This window comes from Puntigrus tetrazona, chromosome 17 (assembly GCF_018831695.1).
Source record: "Puntigrus tetrazona isolate hp1 chromosome 17, ASM1883169v1, whole genome shotgun sequence".
NCBI lineage: Eukaryota > Metazoa > Chordata > Actinopteri > Cypriniformes > Cyprinidae > Puntigrus > Puntigrus tetrazona.
The window spans coordinates 1,553,068-1,574,058 of NC_056715.1; the positions used below are offsets into that span (position 1 = coordinate 1,553,068).

The window sequence follows — 20,991 nt, forward strand, 5'->3', positions numbered from 1 at the left end:
ATTAGGTCCCGTGCATTTTACCTAAATGAATAGGAAACGTGTGGCTGATGAGCTTTGTGTCGTTATATCTCAGCAGGTCTCCACGATGAGCAGCAGGAGGAAACGTGCGCCTCCGGTGCGCGTGGATGAGGAGGCCAAGAGAAGACTGGAGTGGAATATGCACGAAGATCGGAGAAATGAAGGAGATTGTGGAGATGTTCCGGAGTCAACGTCTGACAGCTGTCGTCTCGCACCGGCGCTTGAGAAAACCCAGGAAGAGTCCAACCAGGGTTTCACATCTTCTGCAGGCACGGGAGAAGGACCATCGGAAGAGCGTCCGAGCTGTTCAACGCAGGATTTTCTTCCAGATACCATAGAACTCAATGTGATGCCGGTTTCTGCTCTGGATCAGGGCTGGAGTGCCCTGGTTGGAGAGTTTAACCTGTGTACAAGGATTCCCGTTATGCTTGGAGATACTTCCTTCTGCCTGCAGCAGACAGGAGACACGATAAGTATGCGTCTCAGCGGTGAAGAGTTGGAGGTTGAGACTGGCAGAAGAGATCCCGTCGGCCCTGTGCCCGTTGAATGTTCGTTTGGTGGAATATTGTTAGAGGATCTGGACTGGCTACAGAAGAGGAAGGTCATTAAATTGTGCCACGTTTCAGGAGATGAGTCAGTGAAGGTGCGTATTTCAAAATCATCGGGATTAAGTGGTTTTGTGAACACTAAAACATTAACTCAATTAATTGCTTGGTTTTTTTTGAACAGCTGAAAATTTTTCTCCTCGATTCGGGGTTGGGCAGACCAGAATTCCTCAGTGAAGGAAACGGGAGGATTAAAAAAGCCAATCAGCTAATGCAAAAACTAATGGAATTCTTCTATGACTTCATCATTCCTGGTAATCTTCAATTTGTGACTGCAAAATATTGTAAAAGCAAACCAAAAAAAAATGCAATGCAGTAATGCACCAGGGCCTGGAGGTGGAGCTGCACTCCAAGGCCCATTAAGCCCAGAAGTGGAGCTGCACCACAGGACCTACTTAGCGTGATGTAATTTTCATAAGCAAATAAATTAATGCGTGTTAAACGTAGTCTAAAGCTTTAAAACATGGATGAAAATATGCAAAGTTTATCTTTTATAAAATCTCAACATTTTCTAAAGCAAAACATTTCTTTATTTTTGTAAACCGAGCTACGAGTTAAAATGATTGCTTAGTGGCAATAGATGTTGTTTCGGACATTTCCTGCGATATTCCATCGTGAGAATGTTTTCTTGTTTCCGATCAATGGTAGAGGTGATGGAGAATGAGGAGGAGGAGTGTGACACCGATCTGGAGCGTCAGAACGTGGAGGAGCTGTACGATCACGTCAGACACCTCCATCAGACAGAAGCGGCGGAGCGGAGCTTCGATGTCCAGCACCCGGGCCTCATCCCCGTTCTGAGACCCTATCAGAGCCAGGCGGTCAGCTGGATGCTGAAGAGAGAGAAGTGCAAAAGCGGCAGCTCTCAAGGTCCGGACACGTTCTCCAAATGTTCGTCTCTGAGAAGAGTTTAGTGCTAATTTGCGGCGTTTGTGTTTCTTGCACAGAACAAAGGTTGCATTTTCTCTGGCGGGAAATGGTCACCATTTGTGGCAAAAAGCTCTTCTATAATCCCTACACTGGATGGTACGATGCTTTTTCTGCTTTGAGCAAAGCATACTGAAACTAGTTAAAATAGATGTGCGTGTACTCCAATCAAATAACAATAAAAACAGCATATAGTCACTGTTTAATTTTCAATTTAACTCCCTAACAGCTTGATCCGAGAGTTTCCTCTGGCCGGAGTGGACTGGCCTGGTGGCATCCTTGCTGATGAGATGGGACTTGGGAAAACTGTGGAAGTTCTGGCCCTTATTCTGTGTAACGCCCGGCAAAACCTGGAGCACGGGGTTCTCACTTTGCCAGTGGCAAGTTTAAGATTAGATATGCCCTCAAATACGTGCAACAATCATATTATTTTAGTAGCACTTTACAACAAGGTTTATATTCAATGCATGCTCAAACCATCGCACTTCACTGTCTGTGTATCCTTAGAAAGATTTAAGACACAGCTGCAGTGTGAGTAATTTCTCGATTTAATGTCAGAGAAAAAGATTTAAGCAAAATCCATTTTTGTATATTTCATATAGAATAACAAACCTATTTAGTCACACCTGCTCCAGTTTGAGTTAAAAGCTGTTTACTAAAGAGCGTGCATCTATTCATTTTAGTTTGAGCTTTCCAGAAACGACACTGTTTGTTTCACTCTTGTGTCTCTGTCCTCTGCAGGGGCGGTCTGTGAATTACTTCGTCCCTCCTCCACCGTTAGAGAGGCAACGAACCGTTAAACGTGAAGTGAGGCCCAAGGAGAAGATCGTTTATCCAGGTGAAATGTTTTTAAGATGGTTTAATTTTACCAGTCAAGGACATGTTCCTGGATCAGCGTCCCCATTGGCCCCCATAGTATTTCTATCCACAACGTTCTCGTCACATAACCTGCTAGGTTAAGGTAGAATTTAACCTGTTTTATAATAGGAGTAATATTTAAGGACTGTCCAAGATTGTAGATCCAAGAATAGTGAATGTATAACGAATAAGTAATTTCTGTTTTTCCAGCCGTGCGTGAGATGTTGTTGACGGCGATTAAGGAAATGAGGGTCGGTAAAGGAGCGTCGATCAATGCCATTTTTGCTTATCTACGGACCATGTACAAGTACGACACCCTAAAGAACCGCAACCACATAAAGAAGATCCTAACCAAACTCATTAGTGAAAAGATAGTGGAGCAGATCAAGGGACGGGGGTTAGCAGGGTCCTTCAAACTGGGGAAGAACTACAAAGAAAAGAAGAAGAAACCTGCCTCTCCTCGAACCGTGCGTGACCTTTGCATCCCCTATAGAGCATTTATAAACCTTTTTATAATAACAAAAGGTTGATATTGTAACTGTTATTTAACTAGGAATAAAACCGTCTTTGAAATGAAAAAACTTTTAGTGTGCTGGCCTATATAGGCATGTACATAGTGGCACTCCACTTCAAAAATAATGGGTCCAAAATTATTTAGAGAAATCGAATTTTATAGCTTTCTATTTCTATGCAGACTATAAATTATACATGTGTAATATTAAAACAAATTATAGGTATTGCTTTAAAATCTGATTGATATAGGCACACTGTGTGTGAGCATATGACTACCGCTCAAAAGATCAGTAAGACTTGTAATGCTTATGCTTATTCATCAAGATTGCAGTTTTTTGAACAAAAAATAGGAAAAAAAACAATACTGCTAAATCTTGTTACAATATAATATTATGATTTTTATTATAATATGCTATATATAATTTATTCCTGTGACGCAAAGCAGAATTTTTATCAGATGTGTAAAGTGTCACATGATCCAGCAGAAAGCATTTTAATATGCTGATTTTTAATTATTTTATATATATATATATATATATATATATATATATATATATATATATATATATATATATATATATATATATATATATATATATATATATATATATATTTATTTATTTATTTTTTTTTTTTTATTTAAATTTAAAAAAAAAAAAGTTAGAAAATATTATTTCAATAATTAATTTCATTTCCAGAAGTCAGTTGACAAAGCCGCTCCCAGGAGAACATCTCGCCGGGTTTCTGGTCACGAAAGAGAGGCATCGCAGACCTCGTACACGACAGCATCAGACTCTGAAGACAGCGTGGATCCTCCTCTCCTCACAGAGGAACTGAAATGTGAGTCCGATTCCCTTATAGACTCCGAGAATCCACCCCAGAAGATGTCAGCAGATGAAGATGATAAAGAAACGACAGACGAACCTAAACAAGAAACAACAGAAGTTGTTGAGAGATCTGAATCAGATCCTACACAGAACTTAAACCCCGATCCCAAAACCCCCACCAGAGCATCTGTGATCCCGTTTAATACTCCAGACTACCGCTTCGAGTGCATCTGTGGAGAGCTTGGCCTGGTGGACTACAAGCCTCGTGTCCAGTGTCTGAACTGTCTGCTGTGGCAGCATGCGGAGTGTGTCAATTACAAAGAGGAGAACCTGGAAACGACCCCGTTTTATTGCCCTCACTGTCTGGTGGCCATGACACCCGTGTCTACCGGAGCTACTCTTATCATCTCGCCCAGCTCCATCTGTCACCAGTGGGTGGATGAAATTAACCGCCACATTCACACTTCTTCCCTCAGAGTGCTGGTAAGAACCAATTAGAGAGCTGCTACTGCAATTTACATTAAAAAAAATTAACATTTTTTTTCTTTTCTTTTTTTTTTTTTTTTATTGCTTTGTTTATCTGAAAGACTTAATATAAGACTACACATTTCTTATTACTACTAATGGTTAAAAACAGTTTACTGCTTACTATTTCTGTGGAACCTGTTTTAAGGATACTTTTTTAAGTTCAGAAGAACAGCATTTATTTAAAATATAGAAACGTTATGCATGTATTTACTATCACCTTTGATCAGTATAATCAAATGCAAAATGGGATGAAAAAGGGATGTTTCCCTCACTAATTGAATGCATGGAGGAATTATATTTAATAAACAATGCATTTATGTATTTATATACACCATTCTAACAGTAAATAGCAATAAATGTTATGTCCCATTCATGGCAAGAGTTAAAACTATACAGATACCGGTAACACTTTACAGTCAGTTTCATTAGTTAGGATTAGTTAACTAAAAGTAGTTAACATGAGCTTAGAATGAACAATATTTCTACAGCATTTATTAATTTTAGTTCATATAATATCAGCATTTATTAATTCATTGTTAAAATGCATTAACTATGAACTAACAATGAACCACTGGCTTTTTTCGTTAACTAATGTTAATAGAGGTTAATAAATGTAAATGTTTTAAATAAAAGTTTGAATAAAACATCCAATATAAAAGTTTTTATTTTATGTAATATGTGTATGTATTGTGTGTGCGTATACATATATGTATATGTATACGCACACACACAGTATATATTGTAAAAAATATTTACACTTGTGTATATATTTAAATTGATATAATTCATACTATATATAAATATATTTAATATGTAGATGTAACATTTTTTCATATATATATATATATATATATATATATATATATATATATATATATATATATATATATATATATATATATATATATATATATATATATATATATATATATATATATATATATATATATATATATATATATATATATATATATATATATACATACACACACACACATCCATTTTAATAATGATTCATCGTTTGGCAGCACTTTAGTTAACACATGAACTATATTAAACCTTATCGTAGAGCGTTACTGAGATATCTTACCATTCACACTGATACATGATAATGTTGTTTATTCTAAGTTTTGATCATTCATTAGTTAGCTTTAAAAGTTATTCCAATAATGTAATTGCTTCGTGTTGTTATTGGAAAGTTCTCATACAATTAGGACTTGGGAGTTCAATTATTATTGTAATTTTTTTTTTTAGGTGTATCAGGGTGTAAAGAGACACGGGTTCATCCAGCCTCACATTCTGGCTGAGCAGGACGTGGTCATCACCACTTATGACGTGCTGCGCACTGAACTCAATTACGTCGACATCCCTCACAGCAATAGCAAAGACGGACGCCGATTCCGCAACCAGAAGCGTTACATGGCCATCCCGAGTCCTCTAGTGGCCGTGGAGTGGTGGCGTGTGTGTCTGGATGAAGCTCAGATGGTGGAGTGCACCACAGCCAAGGTGATCACCATCTCTGTCATATTCATTTTGCAGGCGTTAATCCTGTTCAGTTTTAATCGCAGAACAGCTTCATTTGGATAGCCAAGGCCGTTCATTTTTAAAACGGTAAAATCTCTTGTTTTATTATATCTATTTAGGCTGCAGAAATGGCTTTGCACCTCACATCTGTTAATCGCTGGTGTGTCAGTGGAACACCTGTGCAGAGAGGTTTGGAAGGTAAGCAGAATTAATATTGTATTGAAATAGGGCTGGTTGATACAGATCAAATTCATTTATTTGAAAAAAATTGTAAAAAAAAAAAAGTAATACCTTTTATATTTATTAATTGATATAGATTATTGTTATTTATCAACAGGTTGGCATGCATGCAAGCTCAAAAACACATATATATATATATATATATATATATATATATATATATATATATATATATATATATATATATATATATATATATATATATTATTATTATTATTATTTTATTTTTATTATTTTTTTTAATAATATATACACATTTTAAAAAATATATTATTATTATTATTTATTTATATATATATATATATATATATATATATATATATATATATATATATATATATATATATATATATATATATATATATGTATATGTGTAGACATATTACAATAAATGGCAGTATTTACCAACGTCCTTTACTAGCAGATTTTATACTAACACATAAAATGAATCATTACATCTATGTTTTTGAACCAGTTTCTTTAAAATAAACATTTGAAAGTCTGTATTAGCGTCATCAACGGTGAATCAGACTATTGTAATGAAAGAGCTCTATTATGTGGTGATAATTGTTTTTGTTTTACATAACATATTTTAGACTTGTATGGTCTTGTCCTGTTCTTGGGAGTGGATCCCTATTGGGTCAAATACTGGTGGGACCAATTACTATATCGCCCGTACCGTCACGGCAATACGGCACCGCTCTACAATGTCATCGGTCAACTTCTATGGCGATCTGCCAAAAAAGATGTCATCGATCAGGTTAGTAGGCAACACTTTCAAAAAACTAGCTCATCCATCATAATTTTGTCATTGCATTGATTTGATGTCACAAACGTTATTTTTAGATCCAAATCCCTCCTCAAACAGAAGAGATCCACTGGCTCAACTTCTCTCCAGTAGAGGGACACTTTTACCACCGTCAGCATGAGGTTTGCTCGCAGGACGCTCTTGTCAAGCTGAGGAAGATCTCTGATTGGTCACTGAAGCTGGGTAGTTTGGACAGGCGTACCGTCACCACCATATTATACCCGCTTTTACGTCTGCGTCAGGCCTGCTGCCACCCTCAAGCTGTCAGAGGAGAGTTCCTGCCCCTCCAGAAGAGGTCAGTGACAAATTTCACATACAATTGATATGTGTTGGGGAGATCAAGTGGCTCTGGTTTATTTTGTCACCATTGATATGTTTAATTTCTGTTCAAGCACAATGACTATGGAGGAGCTGTTGAAGTCTCTGCAGAAGAAATGCCGCGTGGAGTGTGAAGAAGCTCACAGGCAGCTGGTGTGCGCTCTCAACGGTCTGGCTGGGATACACATCATCAGAAGTACTGTGACTCGTTTCTCACTTTTCATCATCTGTAGCGTTTACCTGCGTAACTGCTGGAGATGTCAATGTACTGTTACCTGTCAGGCGAGTTTGTAGATGCAGCGGAGATGTACAGAGAAGTGCTGCGATCATCTGAAGAACATAAAGGAAGACTGAAAACTGATTCCCTTCAGGTAAACCATACCAATTGGTATTAATTTAGGTAGGACACTACAGTTTTTTTTTTGTTTTCTGAAACTGGGCCAGAGTAGAGAAAGAAAACATCAATTTTTTTCCCCTCTATCTATATGTAAATTGAACTACATACATATAATGGCATTTTATCAAAATCATTTATATTTTTTATATAATTATGATATTATAAATTAATATTACGTTTATGTAATCCACCAGAATTAATACCGTAATTCCTAACAATAAGATATGGTAAAATAATATTTAAAATACGGTAACGATTTTTTAATTTTCTAGTATTTTCAGAGGGATTAAAAAGCGATGTACAAAATCCCTTCTTCCCTTGTATGAATCCTTTAGCTCTGTCAACAATTTTGCTTCTTAAAATTAATTAAAATTGTTTAATTAGATAATGCCTATCATTTTAGAAATCTTGTCATACAAAACAAGTGATTATACAAGAAATTTGGCTTTCTGATAAAATATTCGTCTTTGGTTAATCCCAAACCATTATTTTATTTAATTATTTCAAAATCCAATTCTCTTAATCTCTTAAAAAAATAATACATTTTAGTTTAGTTATTTAAGTCCATTTCAAATATATTTACTTTTTTTCCAAAATTGCATCACATCCTTGGCGATTGATTTGCGTGCATTTTTATTATAACTTTTTTTTTTTCTAAATATATAGAGGCTTCACGCGACCCACAATCTGATGGAGCTTCTGAATGCAAAGCATCGTGGGATTCCTCCAACCCTGAGAGACGACAGTCTCAAAGAAGAGGTTGGATAATTGCTCATCGGTTTAAAATGACAAAGAAAAGAAAGTAAGTCTGCTAATCATTTCTGGTTTTCTGCGTTTTCGTCGCCAGGCCGAGCAGCTAAAGCAGCATTACATGGCCAAGGTGAACTCGGAGGTTTCTGAAGCCCACCAGAACCTACAGCCTGTTCTTCAGCACATTAAAGAGCTAAAACGCAAGGTAAAATCTCATAACTGATGATTATTTTCAAGCTGAATGTTTTCTGTATGCACTGAAGTTTAATAGTTGTGTGTTCTGCCTTAGGTGAACCTTCGCTCTCCCTGGTGGCTGGACGTCCTACAGCAGGCCATTCAATACTCCATGGACGACGATCTTGTGGGCCGTATCCAAAATGAGCTCACTTGCAGTTACAAGCAACAAGCCAACAAGCTCTCGATGGCAGACAAGTAATCCATCACTTGATCGATTGCCAATAATATCGTTTTTGATGGAAAAGAATCACAATTTTACGAAAATGTCTTACTCGTAGGTTTCGGGATGCCCGTGGTCTTCAGTTTCTGCTCAGCACTCAAATGGATGATTTGATGAAATCACAGAAAACGGTTCAAGATGCCGTGAAGAAGCTGGAGGGGCCGCCATCTCAGCAAGTCATCGAGGAAGCAACGCTCTGCCACCTGAGACCCGTTCGTCTGCCGCTGAACAAGTACTATATTTTAATGTTTTTGGATCAAGTAGTGCATAATTTCTAGAGTAGCAGTACTGAATAATTCATGGCCTAACTGTCATTGGTTTTATATTTCTTTTCACTTAAAACCTCTAGTGTTTGAAAAAGTACACGTTTTAGCTTTAAATTTCACGTGTAAAGTGTTATAATTGTTTAACTTCGATTTAAAAAATTTGTTTCTTTATATTTATTCCGTAGCTGTGTGTTTTGCAAAGCCGATGAACTTTTTACGGACTACGAGTCCAAACTTTTCTCCCACACGTAAGTTATGAAACGCATTCGATTAGTTTGCAACAGTTAAGAAATCGTAATAGACATGAATGTACTCCTACTCACTTTATGACAAACCTTTGCTTTTTTTGTAGTAAACAAAAGGAGAAGCTTAAAAAAATGTCCAAGCTGCTTCATTCCTTAATAAAAGTTCATGTTCGTATGACTTGAACGCTGTATTCTGTAGTCATACAGCAGCTTTATGTCAGAACAGTTTTTTTTTGTAAGAATTTTAATTTGGTTACTTAAAAATCATGCTTAAAAGCCATGGTCACAATTTAGTTTCATTCAGTGGAAAATAGCAGCTTGGACATATTTTCTGTTGCACAAAATAATTTTTTTAAGGGTTGCGAAAAGGTTTTGGAAAACTATTTCTTTAAAACATATAAGCACAGTCAGTAAACTTTATTTTTTTTTTAATGCATTCTGGGCAGAGTAAAGGGGCAGACGGCCATCTTTGAGGAGATGATCGAGGATGAAGAAGGGCTGGTTGATGACAGACTCCCCACGACCAGTCGGGGTTTGTGGGCGGCCAGTGAGACAGAACGAGCCCTCAAAGCCATCCTCTCCTTCGCCAAGGCCCGTCGCTTGGAGTCTGGCCTCATAGAGGAGGGAAATTCCTTCATGGAGCTCTTCGAGTCCTGGAAGAAAGAATATAAGGTTAGAGGTTGTCTTCTCGTTGCTTGATGAACGAGACGGTGCTTAAATGTCTTCATCAAAATGTCCCACGTTCTTTCAGCTGCTGCATGAGTACTGGATGTCTCTGAGGGATCACGTGTCGGCCATAGACGAGCTGGGCATGGCCACCGAGAGGCTGCGTGTGCGGTTACCTGATGAGCCCAAACCCAAAGTGCTTCATATCATAGAGCCTCACGAGGTGCTATTTGTGATTTATTTTATTGTATTTATTTATTTTTGAAGACTAAGAGAAATAAGACCTTTTTTTTTATCACAGGTGGAGCAGAACAGGATAAAGCTGCTCAATGACAGGGCTGTGGCCAAATCACAACTGCAAAAAAAGCTTGGGCAGTTTCTCTATCTCACAAACCTGGAGAAGGTAATACATACGGTGTTATGAGGGATATTATACCTTTTTTTTTTACCTTTCACATTCATTTTTACCCTTTGCTTCCATAACTTGTCGTCTTTTAGAATAGCGGAAAGAAAACATCTAAAATACACATTGAAGTATTGATTTGAATGCAAAATGCACTTACACCTAACTTTCCATGTTTTTTTTCCATCTATATTTCGATTTACAGAGATGTTTGTTCATGTGTCATTCGCCCGATTTATATAACGCTTTATCTGTTTGTGTCTGTAGATTTCAATTATGATAAATACCTTTTAAAGGCCATTTTCTCTTCAACCAAGAAATCTCCTGGTTTTTCTCTCCAGAGGAGTCGGTTATTATTTCCATGCTTTAAATAACATTTTATTTCTAAAAACATGGTTACAATTTATTTTGTTGCGGCTGTTGACAGTTTTTCCTGATTCACAGCGCGTTTAAAAAAAAAAAAGAGATCCAAAACCTGCTTTGTGCATAACTCTTTTAGCAAAATGGAAAGTAATTTGAACTTGAATTAATCAAATGTTCTTATTTCTATTCTGGAAATACACACAAATGCATGCAATAATGTATCATTGGCCCAAAAACACTTTTCTTAATGAGCTATAATTTTTCAACCTGTGAAAGTATGGTGGATATCATTTAAAAAAAAAACTGTAGTTTCTCACCTTTAACGATAAGAACTGTAAAGCTGAACTGTTTGCATGTGTGTTGAGTATCAGCGTCCTCCACAGTTTTTTGGGGTGGATTAAAGTTTTTAGTGAGCATGTTTTAGTATATGAAAAGCACGGAAAATCCTACTTTGCACGATATGTACCCCTATAAGACACTGCTTGCTTGTAAAAAATTAGCATGCATGTCATATTTGCTGTAGTAATACATGTACTGATCATTACAGTCTCAGGATAAGTCCACTGGAGGGTTGAATCCAGAACCATGTCCCATCTGTGCCCGACCGCTGGGCCAGGAGGTAACATCAACACAAAAAGGAATCGGTCAAGTGTGCTTTCAGAAAGTTTTCACTCTAAAGATGACATGTTTTTATTGTCAGTGGGCTGTATTGACCTGCGGACACTGTTTCTGTAACGAGTGCATCGCTATCATCGTGGAGCAGTACAGCGTCGGCAATCGACGGAGGGCCATAAAGTGCGCCATATGTCGACAAACCACTTCACATTCAGAGATCTCGTATGTGTTCACCACTCAGAGCGCCCACCAGGGGCAGGACATCCCTGTGAAGGTCAGAGACAATTCCTGCTTCATTTAGGCGTTTAATATGTATTTTACAATGTAGGTAAAATGCAACTGTACTTCAAACGTGTGACCTTTTCAGTCAGATTATTGGTTGATTTGATTTGTAGCATCTCTGTAATTTCTTTGCCCTTTAGGGTAGCCACTCCACGAAGGTCGAGGCTGTGGTTCGAGTCTTAAAGAAAATCCAGATGACTGACCCGGGAGCCAAGTCTCTTGTGTTCTCCACGGTAACGCTCTTATTAAATGAGTTACTACATAAAAAGCCAGACTACAGCTCTTAACCTCTGACCTTACATTTACGCCTCGTCTCTCAGTGGCAGGGCGTCCTGGACATCATTGCAAAAGCCCTTTTCGACAACAACATGGAGTTTGCACAGATCAACGGAATTCACAAATTTCAGGTTTGTGTTGGTTTTATGAAGGATTTTTCACACTTTCTTTTCTGTAATTACTTGTAAAATGAGTCGATCCAACACCAAAATAAGCCATTTTTGCTAAACGTACTTATTTCTGTTGTTACCAAAAAATATGTTTAGATATAATATTAATTGTGTATTTTCTTTATTAATAAATGAGACAAAATTCTAGAACTGAAATGAATCTATTTTAAAACTTGTTAAAAATGTTTTAAATATACATTTGTATTTAATAATATATATTTTTTAAACTTTATGTATACATTATAATTTTTAATGTTAGAAATATTTTTTTTATTTTATTAATGATGTGCAAATAAATCAATTTTAAAACTGGTTAAATCTATGCTCTTTGTTATTTAGCCAATTGAGTTAAAGCAATAGTTCATCCAAAAATTTAAATTCTGTCATCATTTACTCACTTTCAAGAAGTTCCAAACCTGAATGAATCTCTTTGAACTGTTGAACACAAAGGAATTTATTTTGTTATTTTTTTCCTACTATGGAAGTCAATGGTGACCCAAAATAGCCTGGTTACAAACTTTTACCAAATCTTCCTTTTGTGTTCAGCAGAACAATGTAATTCATACAGATTTGTAAGTACTTCAAGGGTGAGTTCATTTCTGAGGGAACCGTTCCTTTAACAGTTGATGACAAGAATCTCAAAATATGCCATATGATATTTGAAATTACGATTGTTGCATTCATGTGTAGGAGAACCTGAGTGCTTTCAAATATGAGGAGAAGATCAACATCTTGCTGCTGCCACTGCACACAGGCTCAAATGGGCTAAATATCATTGAAGCGACGCATGTGCTGCTGGTGGAGCCCATCCTAAACCCCGCCCACGAGCTGCAGGCCATAGGAAGAGTGCACCGGATTGGCCAGACCAAGTAGGCGGCAACCCAATTATTTAATGTTCAGCACGGTGCATGCTGATGAGTTTGTTTCTTCATCTAAACATATTTGGAGAAATATAGCGCTCCATCACTTGCTCTCCATTGGATCCTCTGCAGTGAATGGGAGAGTCCAAACTGATAAAAACATCTGAATAATTCCTCAAGTAATCCAAACCACTCCAGTCCATCAGTTAATGCCCTGTGAAGCAAAAAAACCTGTTCGTGAGAAACAAATCCGAAATTAAGACATTTTAACTTTAAGCCATTGCTTCTGGTTCCAAGGAAAAAGCCCATCTCACATCAAAATCCTCTCAAATTTTTGATTAGAATGGTTTTCGGCTTGTTTCTATTGTAAGCACTCCTTAATATGTGCATATGTTTCTCCTGATTAAGATGAGACAAATTTTTCCTTGGAGACAACAATACTATAGAGTGGAGTTGTATTTGAAAAAGTAAGTTGAAAAAGATGGATTTGATTATTGCAAACATGCAGCTTTTCGCTTCACAAGATGTTTACTGATAGACCTTGAGGTCCGTGTGATGTTATTAATGAATGATAACGTTATTCTTTTGATTTCTGCAGACCAACATTTGTTCATCGGTTTCTGATCAAATCCACCATCGAAGAACGAATGCAAGCAATGCTTAAAACGGCAGAAAAGAGGTGAGTCGCTGACATTTAAGAGGCTATTTCAATTAAGTAGCGAAACTGGTCCATATATTTTTATCCCGCTATAACTACGTTGTTGTACCAATTTACTGGTACTTTAAGGAAACTCAACGAAGAAAAGAAAACCGCATTTGTCAAGCCACCTAATGGCATCTTCAATACATAGTACTTGTGTACTCAAGTCTTCTGTAGATTTGCTTTGCTTGCTGAAAATGACCTTGACCAAACCTTCTCAAACCAACATCTTCTCCAGTCATAGTTCCACGTCCATGAAGCATTCGGAGGCCTCTGTGTTTACAGTGGCAGACCTGGCCGAGCTGTTCACAGAGGACAGCGAGTCTCTTGAGTAATTGTCTCTTCAGAGCTGCCAGTCCAAAGGCCAGTAATGTGAACACTACACTAACACCAGCCAGGAGACAAGCCGTCCGCTGCTCTCCAACTCTCCTATATGTTTGCTTTGCACATTCCCCTTTCTATATGGTCTGTCCCATGGTGTAATTTATTCATGATACTCGATGTGAAAAAAAAACACAGATTGATGTACCTTATATACATTATCGGATCTGTATCTCTGTTTGCTTTCTAGATTTGGTTTATAGTGGGTGTAATTTTTATCAATGCCATGTTGTGCATAAACAAGTGATTTTTGATATGATTTTAATGAACCAAATTGAAATTAGAATGCATTTCCTATGCTGTACAGTGGATTGGTTTTAACATTAGCGCTCATATGTTTGTGATTGTTAGATCAAACCTTTTTATAAGAGAACCACAGTAATCGCAGTCGGTCTGTTCTGTAAAGTCAATTACACATTGTGTGACATTGTAGTGGATTTCTGCCCTCGTGCGGGTTTATTTTTTAACGTAAATGCATTTTATGATGTTTTGGAAGGAAATTGCATGATTTTACGGCACTGATCCTCCGTTCAGACGCTCCTTTCAGTGGATTGTCTTTGCAAAGTTGTAGCAGACCATTTTGACCATTTTATCTGGTGCTATTTGCAAAACAAAAGGCGCTTGATTCAGTGTCTGTAAAACACATCCAATAAAGAGCACTTGTAAAAAACTAAAACCAGAAAGTGACCGGAAAGAGACTTTCTTTGTCTTACGATGGACAAGGGCAGACGGGGGAAAGTGAACTCTTTCTGTCAGGCTGTACTAAAATGGATATCATCTTTCACGTCATGAGAACCCGAATACAGAAGTGCACATTTTCACGGACTGGAAAACAATTTATTTAATAAATTTTCAGTTTACAAGATAAGATGCATTTTGTGTATTTTTTATTTTATTTTTTTTTTTCTGGGGAAATTTGACCATTTTATTGAAAATCCACTGAAATGCATTGATTGCATTGCCATCGCGTCACATTTTGGCACCTGACATTTGAAAATCTCCCTCTTACCTCCTCCTCTGTCCAAACAGTCTTAAAAGACAGCAGCTCTCTGGCCAAGGTGTCAGTGAACTGCCCTTGACTCACAGTGACGGGATTTCTTTTCAAACAAGTCGTTGGGGTTCCCGAAACAGTAAAACGTTTGCCCTGCCCTTTAAAAACCTATACAGACAAAAGAGAGAGATAAAACAAAAAACCGCCCCTGTACCTCCATTCCCTTTGCATGACAAACAAACTCCTTGTCGACCAACGCGCTGAGAGGTGTAGTGCGCTGTCTGCTAAGTGGGCTGTCAGTAGTATTTTTTTTTTTTTTTTTTTCTACTTTTGCCTGAAATCTAGTTGGTGGTTGTTACCTTGGACTCCCCCCAACTCGTCCTATTCATGTGTGGAATCTCATTGTTGGTGTGGACATCATTCAAGCTGGTGTTCCAAAGCAACTGGAGGTTCCCACTTCATTAGAGCTGTGTTTCGGAGGGCTGGACAGAGCGTAAGCACTACGTCTGGCTCTGACAGCTAGTCGAGGCGATAACCGAGAAGATTTGGTGGAAAGGGGCCGAAAACGGAACTACGTTTCAGGAGAGAAGAAGCCAGAAAGGCTTTAAGGATGACACCTGTTAAAATGGCACTGACATGGTCTTTGCTTTCAGTATGGACAGTAACTTCTGCTGTGCAGCTTGAAGAAGAAGGTGAGTCTCTATTAAATGCATGCAAAGAGAAATATTCAAGTGCTTTGCTTTGTTTCATGCATATAAACCAGTTTGAAATTGAGATGCACATATTTGCAAATTTGATTTAAAATGAGCGCTAATGTCTTCCATGCATTGTTTTTTCTTTCATAAAAAGTACAGCATCTACCACGGCACTGCAATTAATGTATTGAATATTTGATCTTTTAGAATGATATATAAAATGTGCATTATATTTGTAATGTATAACAAATTTTCGTAAAAGAATGTGACTAAAGCATGCACCGTCCAATATTAAATAATACTATTATTTACTATATTATTACTATATACTACTTTATTAATAATACTTAAACATTCTTCCTCTCTATTTTCATCTAGAACTCAATGAGACGGTCATTTGCACCAACGATCAGATGCGAGTCGTCATTCCCAGTGTGTTTTTTCTGAACAAGGAGCCACCTGTTAATGTACGTTCATTCCATTTATTTCGTAAGAAATAAATTGCAATGCTTGTTTTGTTGAACTTGTTTTATGCCATTTTTCATGATCTCCGCTCAGGTTTGGGATTTGCACCTGAATGATCCTGAATGTCGAGGTGTAGAGTTCGGGAACGACTACGTCTTCAGCATCAAAACAAACCTCACGGACTGCGGCACCATTATGGTAATCCTCATTAGCATTGTCAAGCCGTTGTGTGTAATCATAAAACCGCTTCAGATGATCGCAAGGACTGGAGCGCGTCCTCCAGACGATTACTAATTGGTGTCAGGACATTAAAGAGTTTTAAAAAGCTTGCAAACACTTGTTGCATGAAGGAAAACTACAAATTGGGCCTCTTTGGCTGTTAAACCTAAAAATACAAACAGTAAATTTTCCTATTTGACAATCCTTTCATCGGTTGAAAGGTGACTGCGTGCTTTGTTCACGAAACGAATATCAAATAAACTATTACATGTATTCCTAATTATGTGCACTGTAATAAGTGGCAACCATGAGGCTTAGATATCTTTCTAAGCAATACTTGTGTTTATTGAATTATTTTTCAGTGCGCATTGTTGTTCGTTTCCCTCCATATTGTCAGGCTAGTCCTTTCAGAGCTCGGAGGGGAGGGCAAACAGCCATGCGGCTCTAAATTATCCTGATTTATATGGAAATGATTACTGTGTTTTCAGCCGTGGTGAATAGGCCGACCATAATTCAGTGTCGTACTTTATAGTCCTTCTTTTATTCTGCCCCTACAGCCAGCCTCAAACAGCGCTACCACAACCCAGAGGACAAGCTTCACTCTGGCACGGCATAAATCTGTACTTGAGACCACGAGTATCGTTGAGAGCCTCTCACAGGACTCGGCTGACTATTTCTTGTAAAGCCAGCAAAAGGTTAACGCAGCTTAGAGAGGGGACCGATTCCCTCCTTCTCCCCCTTTAGGAGTTTTACAAGCTTTTTTTTCACACTCGCTGGTTAAAGTAGGGCGTCTTTGGATTAGAAAAATTAAATCCTTGGTTGTCGAAATCGGCTGCTTTTGAGAATTCGATCTAGAGAGGCGGTTTTCTGTCCCTTGTACATGCAGGATTTTTGTAATATGTGAGGCAAATAGCACTAGCATTTGGTCTAGAAGATGCTCGTTGGGTGAATCAGGTGGTGTGTTTGTAATGGTCGGGGAAATAAAAGGGCAATAAAGTTTGTTTTACCGGATGCGGTAGGGGACAAATTAGCCCCTTCAACAGCACCGCTTGTTTCTTTATGTTGACCTTTAACTTGTTACGTTTTATTGGCCGGCGAATGTCACCGAGACGTCATTAAATTCAATGATTATTATGCAAATTGAAGTTAGACGAGACAAAATGTATCAAAAGACTTATGTAAACTGGAAAGGGAAGATATACCTAGATAAACTTTTAGCTAGCCTAGCCAATAAGGTTATTTAGCCCATGTGTTGTGTGAATAGCTAGATGGCTAAATAGTTAGATCGCTGGATAGTTCGCTCAATCATTTCTGTTTCGTGTTTTCCTCAGGCATCAGATGATACTCATATCATGTTCACCAACACAATCCGTAACAATGAAACCGATATCATCACCAGAAGCTACATCAACATCACGTTTGGGTGTCGATACCCCATAAACTACATGGTCCAGCAGCAAAACGGGGAGAATCTGATCAGAGTGGATGTCAGGTGAGCTTCTGATAGTCATGACATCACAAGTTAATTGACTCTTTTTGGTTCAAAGCTCGGTCAGTGTGGCACTGCAGTACTCCATATGTAGTAATAGCTTTAATTATCACAATTTTTTCCAAGCTTAAAAAAAAAAAGGCCAAGCCCCCGGCTAATTGTTTGTTTGTATGTAAACACAATAAAAGAAGCTAATGGTAACAAAAGGCTGCACTGGGGTCCAACTCAAGAGTTTCATTCAATATTCATTGAGCGAACCTTTCAGCCTCTTCAATGAGCCTTTTAACATTCTCTGCCCCGCAGGACAATCACTCTCAACACAGAGGATGGAAATTTCTCGGTCTCCATGCTGCTGTATAAAGACGGAGAGTTTCAGGATAAATGGACCACTGTTCCTTCTCTCACACTTGAGGACAACATCTATGTCAGAGTTTATATGGTGTGTGTGTTCAGCTGAATAGATGACATTACTCATTGCAAGCTACTGAGGGCTTTCATGAAAGCTGCCATGTATTTCTTTTTGTAGCAGTAAGAGCTATCTGCCTCTTTGTTTTCAGATGAATAGAACTAACTCTATATGCCTGTCTATCTATCGTTCATTTGTTTGATTATCTTTCTATTGTTTATCTGTTCAATGTTCTCTCTGTCATTCATTTATTCGGCTTTATGTCTGACTATCATTCATTTGATTCGTTCATTGTTCTATCTAGCTATTAAATATCTATCTATTAAATATATCTCTAATATAATACATTCAGAAAATACTATTTCCATTCAAAACAACTAACGTAGGAAATATTAAATGTACACAGATCACAAATTAATCACGCCAGTCCAAATTTTAGACAGAATATGTATGTGAGGAATGATTATTTTTTTTTAATGAAGCTTTCTGTAATTTCATCCTACAGATTCCAGCAAATCTTTTTCTGAGAGTGGAGAGATGTTGGGCCACACCAACCAAAGACCCTTACAGCAACATTCAGTACACCTTCATCAGGGACAGGTCTGGGACACAAGTTAAATATGTATAAACCTTTACATATTTTGCATATGACTCCCTTCTGTTGTTCTCTGTGGTAATGCCCTCCTTCACCGCTCAATTAGCCCTTAGCTCAGGTTTCAATTAGTCAGAATTATCACCAGAGGGGTGAAAGGATGGTGTTGAGACATGCTGTTGAAACCGTTGCTAAAGGAGCTGATGACAAAACAAAGCATGCCGCTTGTGACGACTCTCACCAGCCGTACGTTTCAGATTAACAGCTGCGCTTGTCCTTGACTACCCCAAAGAGCTTCATGAGGGAAAAAAACATAAAACACAAGTATCACACCGACTAACAGTTCTCTTCACATCAGCTGTCCAGTGCTGTGGAATGACCAGACGCTAGCTGTGATGAAGAACGGTCAGGGACCAGAAGCTCTGTTCAGGATACAGATGTTCAAGTTTGTTGGTAGCTCCTACACAGATGTTTTCCTGCACTGCAACGTCCAGATCTGTCATAACACAGGAGGAGTGTGCCAGCCTGTGAGTTCATAAGTATTTATTTATTTACGTTTATTTTATTAAATAAAAACAGTAATATCATGATATATTACAATTTTAAAATACATTCAAAAATGCAATTTATTTGCAATTGATGTCATTTATTTCCATCTTCAATAGGAATGGATCCCTCGGGAATCATTCTGATATGCTTCAGAAACATTTTCTTTTATTGTAAAATTAAAAACAGTTTTGCCATTTAATATTTTTGCGGGGGGAAAAATTGGTAACAATGAAAAAATCTTTTTTATTGATCATGCTGAATTAAAGTATTAATCTTACTGACCCAATGCTTAGCTTACACCCATCTGTCTGTCAAAAATTGGTCTAAAATACCATAAATATAACATAAAATAACTCTGTATGAATTCTAAAGTTCTAAAAGTCTGCTAAAAATCACAGAATTATCGTTTCATGTACAACAAGCATGCCAATTGTTAACAGTGTGCGAGTGAATAAATAATAACGATGTTCTTGTTTTGGTGAAATGTTCCTTTGTGAATGTAGTTGAGAAACATTGTTTGCGTCATGGTAACTAAACACTTTGTGCATCGCAGAACTGCTCTTCTGAAGATGCGTTAGTACGGACACGCAGGGATGTTGCATCATCTCACACGGTCTCATATGGACCAATCAGAAGGCTTAACATCGACATGGAAAACACTAGTCCAAGTAAGTCTTAGAATGAAGTCTTGTCTTCATCGGTGTCGCCATACCGCTCAACTTATTTGAACCTCCCCAGGTTCAGATTTGCCCCCTGTGGAAACCTTTGTACTGGGTGGTCTGCTGTTCATCCTGATTGTCATCACGGGAGTTTTTGGGAAACTCTGGCTCCAGAGCAGGAACTCGTATCCGACCCAAGAAGCCCAGCTCACTCTCTCCAACATCCACCATATCTCAGAGGTGGCCAGCTAACCTGGGATCTCATATACACAGTGTTGTGTGAAATATGTTCAATGTAAAAGTTGTTTCTGCTAACCTGTAGTGCATTTTATAGTAGTTGTCCCTTTGTCTTTTGTGAAATAAATAAAACCCCTTTTTGATTTCCTAACAGCTTACTTAATATGCTGTTCGAAATTATTCAATAAGCCACTTTGTGGGTGTGAAGAGTGCAGTTGAATATGCTCAATGTGATTATCTACACTTTGCTAGAACACCTGTTTGAACTTGAGGAGAACTGACTTCATACAGTTGATCTAAAAAACGAAGAACAGTAAAGCATGTGAAGAAAATCTATAGATCTTGGTTTGATATTTTTAAGTATGATTTAATTTTTCAAATAGCTTACATCTTTCAGGGGTCACTGTACAACATTATGTAGGTCTATCTTACAGCACTTCTTGCTCAGAAAAAATTAATATGTAAGCTTTAAACATGCATCCCCATTACCACTGGTAGGTTAACCAACTGCATTAGTTCATTAGTCATATGTAATTTCTTTTCAATAAATCACACAACGGTACTTATGAAAAATAGTATAGTATAACACAGTTGCATGAATGAATGATTAGGGCAGGTTTTAAAATGCCTCCCTAACATTTAACAATAACAACACTCATAAAGAACAAACGAAATTATTCATATATATATTTATA

At 37.6% G+C, this 20,991-nt stretch overlaps 2 protein-coding genes across 4 annotated transcripts in view; both read left to right on the plus strand.

Moving 5' to 3' along the window:
* The window catches only part of shprh (SNF2 histone linker PHD RING helicase), a 15,393-nt gene extending 534 nt beyond the window's left edge, over nucleotides 1-14,859 (plus strand). Inside the window, exons 2-30 of one of the 2 annotated variants that reach the window (XM_043263216.1) lie at nucleotides 74-661; nucleotides 748-877; nucleotides 1,272-1,490; nucleotides 1,568-1,646; nucleotides 1,777-1,927; nucleotides 2,289-2,385; nucleotides 2,616-2,872; nucleotides 3,617-4,228; nucleotides 5,528-5,779; nucleotides 5,917-5,995; nucleotides 6,634-6,797; nucleotides 6,884-7,140; nucleotides 7,238-7,359; nucleotides 7,446-7,534; nucleotides 8,227-8,319; nucleotides 8,408-8,515; nucleotides 8,600-8,742; nucleotides 8,826-8,999; nucleotides 9,219-9,281; nucleotides 9,725-9,950; nucleotides 10,030-10,167; nucleotides 10,246-10,347; nucleotides 11,258-11,329; nucleotides 11,411-11,599; nucleotides 11,748-11,840; nucleotides 11,928-12,014; nucleotides 12,744-12,922; nucleotides 13,512-13,592; nucleotides 13,852-14,859. In XM_043263216.1, coding sequence (XP_043119151.1) covers nucleotides 86-661; nucleotides 748-877; nucleotides 1,272-1,490; nucleotides 1,568-1,646; nucleotides 1,777-1,927; nucleotides 2,289-2,385; nucleotides 2,616-2,872; nucleotides 3,617-4,228; nucleotides 5,528-5,779; nucleotides 5,917-5,995; nucleotides 6,634-6,797; nucleotides 6,884-7,140; nucleotides 7,238-7,359; nucleotides 7,446-7,534; nucleotides 8,227-8,319; nucleotides 8,408-8,515; nucleotides 8,600-8,742; nucleotides 8,826-8,999; nucleotides 9,219-9,281; nucleotides 9,725-9,950; nucleotides 10,030-10,167; nucleotides 10,246-10,347; nucleotides 11,258-11,329; nucleotides 11,411-11,599; nucleotides 11,748-11,840; nucleotides 11,928-12,014; nucleotides 12,744-12,922; nucleotides 13,512-13,592; nucleotides 13,852-13,948 — 4,929 coding nt within the window. In that variant the 5' untranslated portion in view covers nucleotides 74-85 and the 3' untranslated portion in view covers nucleotides 13,949-14,859. The remainder of the gene's footprint in view (nucleotides 1-73; nucleotides 662-747; nucleotides 878-1,271; nucleotides 1,491-1,567; nucleotides 1,647-1,776; nucleotides 1,928-2,288; nucleotides 2,386-2,615; nucleotides 2,873-3,616; nucleotides 4,229-5,527; nucleotides 5,780-5,916; nucleotides 5,996-6,633; nucleotides 6,798-6,883; nucleotides 7,141-7,237; nucleotides 7,360-7,445; nucleotides 7,535-8,226; nucleotides 8,320-8,407; nucleotides 8,516-8,599; nucleotides 8,743-8,825; nucleotides 9,000-9,218; nucleotides 9,282-9,724; nucleotides 9,951-10,029; nucleotides 10,168-10,245; nucleotides 10,348-11,257; nucleotides 11,330-11,410; nucleotides 11,600-11,747; nucleotides 11,841-11,927; nucleotides 12,015-12,743; nucleotides 12,923-13,511; nucleotides 13,593-13,851) is intronic. The other variant, XM_043263217.1, reaches the window with a different exon arrangement.
* Nucleotides 14,860-15,003: 144 nt separating this feature from the next.
* Nucleotides 15,004-20,454, plus strand: si:dkeyp-110a12.4 (pancreatic secretory granule membrane major glycoprotein GP2). Of its 2 annotated transcripts, none has more exons than XR_006253053.1 (9): nucleotides 15,004-15,677; nucleotides 16,059-16,147; nucleotides 16,239-16,343; nucleotides 17,696-17,856; nucleotides 18,157-18,292; nucleotides 18,765-18,859; nucleotides 19,210-19,378; nucleotides 19,517-20,068; nucleotides 20,139-20,170. XR_006253053.1 is itself a non-coding variant. In XM_043263218.1 (9 exons), the coding sequence occupies exons 1-9, from the start codon at nucleotides 15,596-15,598 to the stop codon at nucleotides 20,309-20,311; spliced, it is 1,125 nt and encodes a 374-aa protein (XP_043119153.1). In that variant the 5' UTR covers nucleotides 15,004-15,595; the 3' UTR covers nucleotides 20,312-20,454. The 2 variants fall into 2 exon arrangements, 1 of the variants encoding a protein (XP_043119153.1); XM_043263218.1 differs by having other exon boundaries at nucleotides 19,954-20,068; nucleotides 20,139-20,454.
* Nucleotides 20,455-20,991: the final 537 nt, after the last annotated feature.

Bases quoted from the DNA above. Each gene is read 5' to 3' on its own strand.
- si:dkeyp-110a12.4 (XM_043263218.1), top strand. From the start codon at position 15,596: ATGACACCTGTTAAAATGGCACTGACATGGTCTTTGCTTTCAGTATGG. The intron at 15,678-16,058 runs GTGAGTCTCTAT...ATTTTCATCTAG, and splicing joins TGTGCAGCTTGAAGAAGAAG to AACTCAATGAGACGGTCATT. The intron at 16,148-16,238 runs GTACGTTCATTC...ATCTCCGCTCAG, and splicing joins ACAAGGAGCCACCTGTTAAT to GTTTGGGATTTGCACCTGAA.